The sequence below is a fragment of the Halichoerus grypus genome, chromosome 12 (genome assembly GCF_964656455.1).
Source record: "Halichoerus grypus chromosome 12, mHalGry1.hap1.1, whole genome shotgun sequence".
Taxonomy (NCBI): Eukaryota; Metazoa; Chordata; class Mammalia; order Carnivora; family Phocidae; genus Halichoerus; species Halichoerus grypus.
The window spans coordinates 104,931,977-104,942,244 of record NC_135723.1 but is presented as its reverse complement, the minus strand read 5'-3'; the positions used below and the strand labels follow the sequence as shown (position 1 = coordinate 104,942,244).

At 55.9% G+C, this 10,268-nt stretch overlaps 1 protein-coding gene across 2 annotated transcripts in view; it reads right to left on the bottom strand.

Moving 5' to 3' along the window:
• Positions 1-6,909: 6,909 nt before the first annotated feature.
• UBE3C (ubiquitin protein ligase E3C) overlaps positions 6,910-10,268 on the bottom strand; it is a 121,153-nt gene continuing 117,794 nt past the window's right edge. For both annotated transcript variants that reach the window (XM_036068701.2, XM_078059807.1), the window contains exon 23: positions 6,910-8,709. In XM_036068701.2, the coding sequence (XP_035924594.2) occupies positions 8,539-8,709 (171 nt within the window). In that variant the 3' untranslated portion in view covers positions 6,910-8,538. The remainder of the gene's footprint in view (positions 8,710-10,268) is intronic.

Sequence of the window (10,268 nt, the reverse complement as noted above, 5' to 3'; positions counted from 1 at the left end):
ACCCTGCCCCACGCGCCTTTCCCCCGCTGGTCGAGTCCGCGCCCTTCCGGTGTAGCGAGGCTGGCTCCGTGAGAGGTGTGAGTCCATCCTGTGAATCATGGAGCCCGGGGACGGTCTTGGGGACCCTGATGGGGGGGGGAGAGGGTGTGGCCATGACCTCAAGGGAAGGGAGGAACCCAGGAGGGCCCACCTTGAATGTGGAATCTGAGACGCTCACACCAATGTGTTCTAGGAAATAACAGAAATTAGTGACCCAGACAGCCCGGGGCCTTGTCTCCATGGTGACCTTTCAATATAAAATATGCTACTTATGGGGGCGCCTGGGTGGCTCAGTCGTTAAGCGTCTGCCTTCAGCTCAGGTCATGGTCCCAGGATCCTGGGATTGAGCCCCACATCGGGCTCCCTGCTCCGCGGGAAGCCTGCTTCTCCCTCTCCCACTCCCCCTGCTTGTGTTCCCTCTCTCGCTGTGTGTCTCTCTCTGTCAAATAAATAAATAAAATCTTTAAAAAAAAAAAAATGCTACTTATGTCTTTGACTCAATAAAAATGTAGAAGATAGATTTCTCATCCTATTTATTTCAGTTTTTTTCTCTCGTTCCCATCCTACCCCCATCTGCTGTCTTCCCTTCTCAGAAATGTCTGCAGTGACTACGCGCCAGGTGTCGTGCTCAGTGCTGGGTACGGCTGCGTGATAAGCGATCACACACACACGAACGTGTGTCGACGAGCATGCGGGGTCCAGCCGCGTCCACCGTGGAGCGGGGGCCCTGCGCCGGGGTCTGGGCATTGAGGGGGCCCCCTGGGGAGGGCATGGAGAGCGTAGCGGGGTGTGTGCACTTGGGTTGGGGAACACGGACTTGGAAGAACCCTGATGTATCCAAGCGGGGGTGCCACGTACACATGAGGGACGGTGGGGCGCAAAGGGAAGTCCGAGCTGAAGACCCGCATGTGAGTCGCCTGTGTGTGGCCAGGACGTGGTGGCCACCGGGCGTAGAACAGGAGGGCTAGAGCCGGCCCTCCAGGAGAGCCCAGCCACGTGCCCGGGGGGACAGAGGGCCCCACGACCCCCCCGAGCCAGGGTGTCACCAGACACCAGGGGAAGGGCGCGGGGAGTCAGGTTGGTGGCCGGAGGTCACAGGTCGGGGGGCCTCCTGTGGGCGGAGAAGGTGGGGGAGAGTGGATGAGCCTGCGGGCGCCAGTGTGCTGGGCGCCAAGTAAGACACCGCGGACGTTACCTTCTCACAGCTCTAGCCCTTGCGAGCCCAGGATCACGGCGGCGGCGGCCCGGGTGTCAGGAGACCTCTCAGGGGCCGGCACAGCCACCGTCCTGCCGCTCACCAGGCGGGGGCGCGGGGAGGCTCTAGTGTCTGACTCGTCGTCGTGGGGCCTGTCGTGAGCTCGCGGGGAAGGCGCACGCGGGAGCCGTGTCTCCACAACTGGCTTATTCAGTCTTACAGCAAGATCACGGCAGGTTCACGACTCCAAACTCAGTGACATTTCACGACAGGTAACTCGGCTTCTGACCCACCACACAACGCAGAGCACAAGACAAAGTGACGGGACAAACACGAGGCGAGGGTAAGAAGTTAATGAGCCACAGGCGCGGGCCGTGCGGGCGCGCAGGCGGGGGAGGGTCTCTGTTCCCTTAGAGACCCCTGGGCGCAGCCTTGGGGCGGCTGCCCGTCCAGGGCGGGGACGGAGGAGGGTCAGCGCGGTGAGAGGCTGGCGGTCAGCTCTGCACGCCTGAGCGGAGCCGGGTTCCCGACCCCTGGTCCTGCCGGCCGGCACCGCCGCCTCATGTCATGACCCTGTCCTCGCGGCCCGATCGCCTCCCAAAGGACCCACCGCCCGGACCACCACTTGGGGGTTCCTGGTGGGGCGCAGCTGCGGGCCAGAGCCACGGGCGGGGGCACACGGGCTGCAGGTCCCCTGTGGGAATCCCAGCAGGGCAGTGGCGAGGCGGACAGGCGGCTCGGGAGGGGGGTGTTTCACGGCAGCACGGCCGCCCCGGCGGGGGCAGGAACACGAGAGGCGGGTGGGTCCCGGGTGAGAACCCCCGTGGACTGTCTCCCGCTAACATGGTTCTGGATGTTAAATGTGCCTTGGGCACAATTTGGCTGAGAACCTAAAGCTACCCTAAAAGGGAGTCTATTTAGAAGGAAAAAAAGATGCACCAATAAGCTTCTGTCGCCTGTACTTTCGGTATCGTGTCCAAAAAATAGTTTATTTTCTCATCCATCAGTGGATGGACATTTAGATTTCCTCCAAGTTTTGGCTACTATGAATAATGTTGCTGTAAACACCCACATACCAGCCTGTTGGACAGGTTTTCCCGTCTGGGTATAAACCTAGGAGTGGAATTGCTTGCTCATACACTAACTCTGTGTGATGTTTTGAGAAACTAAGGCAATGGGATTTTAAACTTTAAGACTTTTATTAAAAGCCTTGCTTTATATCCTATTATTTTAAAGCCACCGCATGATGAAGACACAGCAGGATAATCCCGCTGGTTCTGTGAAGAGGTTCAAGTTTCATAAGTCACTAGCTTCTGATGGTGGCTGGGCGGGGTGCTGTCACTGAGAAACCAGGACAGACTCCGAGGTGTCCAGGGCGCGCAGGGAGGCCGGCTCGGCACAGCATTAATCCCACGGCCGCCGCCGCCACTAGATGGCACACGTGGGCAGCCTGCGGACACACGGAGGACCCGTGGTTACCTGGTAACGGAGTCAGTGCCGGGGAGCGCAAGAAACAAAGTCCCCACGAAAAGCGCGGGACCGCAGAAGGGTCTGCGCTGGGGCTGGAAGGGCAGGGCAGTCCGGAAAGATAATCAACCTCTCACTACTGTTGGCAAAGGGTCTCCAACCTGGGCCCGAGAATTCACAACCTGCAAGTTCACGGAGGCGTTAACTTGAACCTTAGCTCAGTTAGCAAAACCTTTCTTCACTCATAAAGCAAATGCATTCCACAAATAATCACGGAGCGTGCGGTGTGCGAGGCATTACTCTGGGTGTTCGTACAGAGCAGTTCGGGCAAACTCCTACCCCGATGAAACTTACATTCTAGTGGGGGTGGAGAAAGTGTGGAGAGCATAATACATCAGACAGGAACTAGTACCGCCGAGGAAGCATAAATAAGGACAGGCCACGATGGGGACAGAGAGTGGCTGCAATTTTTAATAAGTGGTAAGGAAAGGCGACATTGAGCAAAGAACTGCCTGAAGAAAGTGAGGGGGCAAGCCACCGAGTGTCTGTGGGAAGAGCTTTCATGTAGAGAGCAAGTGCAAAGGCCCTGAGGCCAGAGGAGGAAGCCAAAGCCGCCTGTGGAGCTGGTTAGCGAGGAGGGGATCTGGGTCCTGTCACTAAGGGCCCCCCCCGACTGCAGTGGAGCAATGGGGAGGACTGGCTTAGGATCCAGGGTTTCCTCTGGCTACTGAGTTCAAAACAGCCTGGAGGTGAGTGAAGACAGAAGTGGGGGGGACACTTGGGAGGCACCTGCTGAGCCAGGCAAACCCCAGACTAGGGCTCAGGACAGGGAGGTGGCACAAGATGCAACGAGGGTCAGTCGGGCTGTTCTGGGAGCGGCACACAGGGCAGCAGCGTGGGGAGCCAGTGAGGAGGAGCCAGGGATTTGGGGCCCAAGCGGGGTTCAGCAGCCGTCTCGGGCTCGCGGAGTCTGGGTCCAGGGGCAGTGCAGGCACAGGGAGTGTTTGTGGACACGGACACAGTGTGCGAACTGCAGGTTGAGTCTGGCCCGGGGATCCCCGGAAACACCTGCTCGTGCGTGCCTACGGGGGGGTGGGGGACACAAGGGGACCCTGCTGGGCCCGTCTCCCAGGAGCCCCGCACGCGGCACGTGTGCTGGAGGTAACCGGCTCCGCCCCTGCAGCAGAGGGCCCAGCACTGCCCACAACAGAGGAAATGGATCCCGCACGCCTCGGGTGGGACGCTCCACAGCCCCTGCCCTGAAGTGCTCAGCGGCTCAAGACTTCGCGAGGTTAGGTAGTTGTTTTCCAACAGCTACCCGCGAAGGACCGTCTGGGACCCTTGAAAAATGCAGACAGGTGAGCTCCTCCCCTGGATCATCCTGGGGATGGGGAACACCGATCCCGTGTGGGCCTGCATTCCCTGATGGCGAAGGATGGACCTGCTCAGGGCTCTGCGGTTCCCAGCTCTCAGGTTAAGGGCTCGTCTAGCACGCGGCTCTGCTTTTCGGAGGGAAAGGATAGAATGCTGGGCCCCCAACAGAGGGTCGTGTCCTGGCCCTAGAGCCTGTGAAGGTGCCCTTACGTGGAAAAAAAGGTCTTTGCAGATGGAATCGTCACTCTGGGTTCCCCGTGGGGCCCTCATTCCAGTGGACAAGTGTCTGCAGAGGAGAAGTGCAGACAGAGGTTTGGCACGGGCAGGAGCCGTGGCCACAGCCCAGGAGCGCCGGCAGCCACCAGGAGGGGGAGAGGCAGAGAACAGGCTCCTCCCCAGACGGAGCCGGGTTAGGACGCCTCTTCCGGGCCTCCAGCACGGAGGACGGAGGCTGCTGTGCCCGTCACCCGTCTGGGGTCACGACACGGCAGCCGCAGGAAGCTAATCATACGTGAGATTAGTTTTCTTCAAACAGATCCTCCCCCAGCTTGGGCAAATCTGTGCAGCACGACTCGGGCTGGCTCCCCTCTCTCGGCTCTGAGTCTGCAGGCATCCACTCACTGCCCCACCTCCATTCTCCAGATAGCACCGGGTCCAAGCAGAAGCTTCTGGTAACGACACTCACCAGTCCGCAGGCTCATCCCGAATCGAACGTGTGCTTCTGCTCGCAGTCCTGCCTGTCAGCTCGCTGTAGCTCCAAAAGGTGCTCAGACCCTGTGTCCCCAGGCGACCCCACGCAGGTTCTCACCTCCACGGTAAGTCTGCCCTTTGCTTTACTCCGGATGGAGGGAGGAAACACAGCCTGTGCTGACCACAGAGCCCACCGGGGAGGCCGGCGGGGGGAGGGGGGCTCCTGACCTAGGCCGCACCACCCGTGCAAGGTGAACGATCTTCCGCTAAGTGCTGACTGAATCACACGGCGGGTTGTGACGTGTCACGTATACAAGCGAAGGATGCTACTTTCCGAGAAGCGCTCAGAGCTGACTGGGAACCGTCCCTCCACAGAAGGAACGGAGAGGCGGGAAGACAAGACAGGTGACTGTCCTCTGCCCACCTCTGCCGAGGAAACAGCAAAGGCATCTGCTTACTAAGGCCGGGGTCGGACGGCTGTCATCCTGCTTCTGCAGTTCAAAGACGTGGCATCAAACCACGTGAGACCACAGTTTAAAGTGCGATTCTACTGCACGTCCCTTCACAACGCTGCTGGGCAGCCCAAGTACCCAGATCATCCCCATTTGACAGACACACGAGCGGAGGCACAAAGTCCTCAGGCTTTAACAACTCCCCCTCAGGGGCGCCTGGGTGGCTCATTCATTAAGCGTCTGCCTTCGGCTCAGGTCGTGATCCCAGGGTCCTGGGATCGAGCCCAACATCGAGCCCCCTGCTCCGCGGGAAGCCTGCTTCTCCCTCTCCCACTCCCCCTGCTTGTGTTCCCTCCCTCGCTGTCTCTCTCTGTCAAATAAATAAAATCTTTAAAAAAAAAAAAAAAAAAAGAACTCCCCCTCAGACTCTTCTGGAAGCAGAGCGCTTTGCGTGGCCCACAGCCCTGGAGCCCACAGGAGCCTCCCACCTGCAGCCCACGTGGTCCTCTCAGCTCTCCAACGCCTCGCACAAGGACTCGTCCCAGCACAGCACCGGGAGAAGCCTCTGGAAGCCGAGAGAGCTCACCGACACACGGCTTCCGTTTGGGGAGCAGAGGCATCCAGGGGAAATCCACCGTCCTGCGTGGTACACGTGGCTGTGTTATCTCAGACAGGTTATTACGCACTTGTAATGCGCTCTGGCCTGGAACAGATAAATTTCAAAGAGCTGACTGTTTTAAGTTTCTGGGTTTATGTCTTGGCTGCGAGAGACCAGCTAATTATTAGCTTTGGTTAGCTTATTTTATGCTATTCTAGGCCCCAGGTTTCTATTTTATTTGCATTATCATATGCCTTTGGCTGTTTATCTTTCTTTAAATTATGAGACAGCTTCAATATGAAATAATGTCAAGCTCACCGCTCCCCGCAAGGAAGTCTCCAGAGCCCTTCCTGTGCTCCAAATCCCACGAGCATCCACAGGTCTGCGAGGCCCTGCCTCGGTTCTCCATCGCTGCCAACGGCGGGTCTGTGCCCGGAAGGCCTGTGCGGACCGCAAGCTGGGGCTCGAGTGGCAGGGCCGTGGCTGCTAGTGGCTGTGGCGGGCTCCGTGGCGCCCGGCTGTGCCGCGCACAGTGCTCACCACACACAAGCCGCAGGCGGGGCTGTCACGAGCACCGGGGCAGGACGTGGCGACAAGACCACCGAGCGGTGAGGACGCCGGCCAGACTCTACCTGCAGGCGACAGCCTGTGAGGAACACCTGGAATAACCCCCCAATTTAACTCAACGTTCCGTTTGAGCACAAAATTGTTAGCAGTAAACACAAAGTAGAAAAGAACACAGAGAAAGGCAAACAAAGCACAGAAAGAGAGTCTCCCTTTACGTATAATTTTTCTCGACAGTGTCTTGCTAAACCCACGGAGAGCCCTGGGAAGGTGGCGTCCCTCCCGGGACAGCAGAGGCCGGCGGCGCAGCCCCGGGAAGGGCGCCCCCGCACAGGCCGGGAGGGCGGTCCCAGGTCCGCCTGCTGGAGCATCTGTGTGCAGACGGCGGGCATCCTGTCCAGTCTGGTGGGGTCTCAGCAATAATCACAGGCTGTCCTTACGCCGCATTACCTGACGTCACTTACACACCCGTGATGAAACAATCGTTTTAGCAACGAATCACAATGATTTCGGGTGACTCCAACACAATCTTGGGGGAAAAAACATTTAATGCAAATATTTAACCACTGGAACATACAAATAAATAAATAAGCTCAGAATAGCTGAGGAAAAAAACCCAAGTAAGTGTAATTGCCCATCTCCCTTCAGTCCCAGATAATCCATTTTCAAAATACTGGTAATAAAATACACAAACTAATATGCAGAGAAGATACAGAACATTCAACATAAACCAACCTAAAATAAAAATAAAACCAAGGACAAACCCTAATTATTTTATTTCTGTATATCAAGACTACAAATAGCATTTAAACACTTAATTTATTATTCAAATTATGAAATTATACATTTTGTTTTGATATGGTCATTGTCTTAAAAGTGTCATTCAGTTTCCCCGCATTTAAAAGCATATTGCTAATTCTGGTCAATTCCATAGGACAGCCCACAGCCCAGTGACAGGAAACGCTAGGTGAGGCAGAGGGAGGTCAGAGCGAGAGCCCCCAGGCCCCCGGCATCAGCGAGGGTCACTCTGGCTCTCACGACTGACGCTCTGACGCGCTCTCCGTTTTCAGAGACCGAAATCACCCAGCAACAAGGTAGGTCCTGATAAAGTGCCTTTTTAAGAGAGAGTCACCACCACTCCTCCCCCGGACACGCGCTGGGGACTGTCCAGGCTTCCTTCAGCGCAGCACCGTCGAGAAGCAGAGGGTGCAGAAGCGGGGCGCACGGCCCCGATATCCGGCAAGAGGGGCGGGTGCGGCCCCGGGGGAGGAGGGCGGCCGGCCTCGAGGCCCCGCACGGCAGGCGGCGCCCAGTGCAAACCCGCAGCCTCCCACTTTGGTTCAAGTGACTCGAACTGATGCCAGCGTCTGCTCTCTCCAAGTCGCCGCCGATCGCGGGCCACGCGGGCCGCGGGAACCGGACGAGCCCCTCCCCTCTCCCGGAAGCTCTGCGGCCACGAGGTGGAGCCAGAAAGGGAAGAAGGATGAAGTCTCCCCTCACACACACCCACACACAGGAATACCCAAACCACCATGATGCGGTCAACGGTAAACCGAAACAAGCATGCTAGTCCCGTTCAGGGGAATGGCTTAAAAAGCACAAATACAGTATTATCATTGTTGTGTATTTTCCAAACCTAACCACTTTGGGAAAAGGCAGCAGGAGAGAAAATGCCTTTAGTTTTAACAGTTAGGACTGTAAACAATTCAGCCACACGAGAAGCAGCGGGCCCAGAGAGGACGCATCTCCATCTCTCAGACCCGGCGTCTCTGCAGACCGAGCAAACGCGCTGCCCCCCGCCCCCCCCAGCCCCCCCAGCCCAGGAAGGGCTCGAGTCCATCAGCAAAGCCAAAGCTTCATCTTTGGTTAATTTCACTGAGTTGCCACTAGTCTTAAAACTGTGCTCTTCTTGGCAAATTTACTAAAGTAGCCACATGGCACATAACATTGGTTACTCTAAGTTATCGGAAAAGCAGTGTCCATCTAAGTGAGCGACCATGACTTAACGGACCATCTAGAAAATGGAGGAGGGGGCGTGAGGGACGGGAGGGGGGCAGGAGAGCTGCAGGAGTGCGGCCCCAGCGCCCTCAGCGGCCGGGGGAGCTGCCCACGGTGCGGCCACAGGCACTCCTCTGCGGAGGGTCAGTCCCCGTCTGGGCTCAGCTCAGCTCAAAGCCAGCAGCACACTCGATGGCGTAGAGGAGCTTACTTCGCAGAAGGGTCTCGTCATAGAACTCGGGGAGCTTCAGCAGGTTCATGCACGTGCTGGCCGTGGGGAGCCGCTCGAGGTCAGAGCCTCCGTTGTGAATGCAGAACGCGGGGTACAGCTCCTGAAAAGAAAGGTGTGCAGGACGCGGCTTTAACAGGCGGCCCTTGAATGGATTTTTTAAAAGCACACAAAACCTGCCTGCTTCAAACAGTAGAACGTTGTTGTGGTCACATTTTCCCAAAAGACATCTGGTTTTTTACGATGCTCCAGACTGAGCTCTGCAGAACACCGAACACTGTGCCCTGCACTTTGTGCATGAGAAAGGACAAGGATAACGTTCACTCACGGGAAACAGAACCTCTCCAGTGAGCAGGGCCTCCACAGTTTTAGTCTTTTAAAAATTTGTTTAAATTCAAGAAGGTACGAGAGGGAAGACCTGAATATATACGCCCAGTTGCTTATGTCAGAACAGAAGCCACCCGGGGGACAGAGCAGGGTGGAGGAACAGTGACAGAGCTCGTCTTCTCTAAACTCTGAGCCACGCGGATGTCACAACAGAAAAAAAACCCAAATTCACTCAAAAGGGGAGGAAAACAGCAACCTCAAAATATTGAAAGCAAAATGAAACAAAGGAACCTACGCATTGGTGGCTTAATCACACAGGGAGGCGTTATTCTGAGTGTTGTTTTTTTTTTTTTTTAAGATTTTATTTATTTGAGAGAGAGGGCTTGAGTGCGAGCAGGGAGCCGCCCAGGCGCCCCCCGCCCCCGCAGTGTTGTTCTAAAACCACCACAGTGCTCCTTATGACTACTGCGCATCTATGTGGAATAGTAACAGACTGTGGGACTCCAGAATTCACTAGGAGATGAAGCAAAAGAGCAAACTAAGGGCGCCCGGGTGGCTCAGTCGTTAAGCGTCTGCCTTCGGCTCAGGTCATGATCCCAGGGTCCTGGGATCGAGCCCCGCATTGGGCTCCCTGCTCCGCGGGAAGCCTGCTTCTCCCTCTCCCACTCCCCCTGCTTGTGTTCCCTCTCTCACTGTGTCTCTCTCTGTCAAATAAATAAATAAAATCTTAAAAAAAAGCGCAAATTAAAAACCACAACTGTCCCCGTTAAAATAAGATCCAAATATAAAATCAAAGAAATAAAAACCTTGGAAGTTTAATTTTTTTTTTTTTTAAGATTTTATTTATTCATTTGAGACACAGAGATACAGAGAGAGAGAGAGAGAGAGAGCATGAGCAGGGAGAGAGGCAGAGGGAGAGGGAGAAGCAGGCTTCCCGCTGAGCCAGGAGCCTGATGTGGGGCTCTAACCCAGGACCCCAGGATCATGACCTGAGCCGAAGGCAGATGCTTAACCGACTGAGCCACCCCGAAAACCTTGGAAGTTTAAATTTGAATTGGAAATGTCAGTTTGAACTTGTGATGTATTTTTCTCTTAGGGAAAAAAACCCACCCATTTCCTAACGCTGTCCATGGTTTCCAGAGCCTGGAAACAATAACCACACGTGACAATGAACAGCCTGAGTGCCCACGTTTGGTTTCTGTAGACCCATTTCTCATGGGAAGGAACCAGGGCTCCTTGGGAAAATACGGGATTCCATATGGAGCCAGGAAATGCACGTGACAAGTGTCACCGTGTGTACACCAGAAAGCCAGCCACCCCACACTCCCCCTGCCT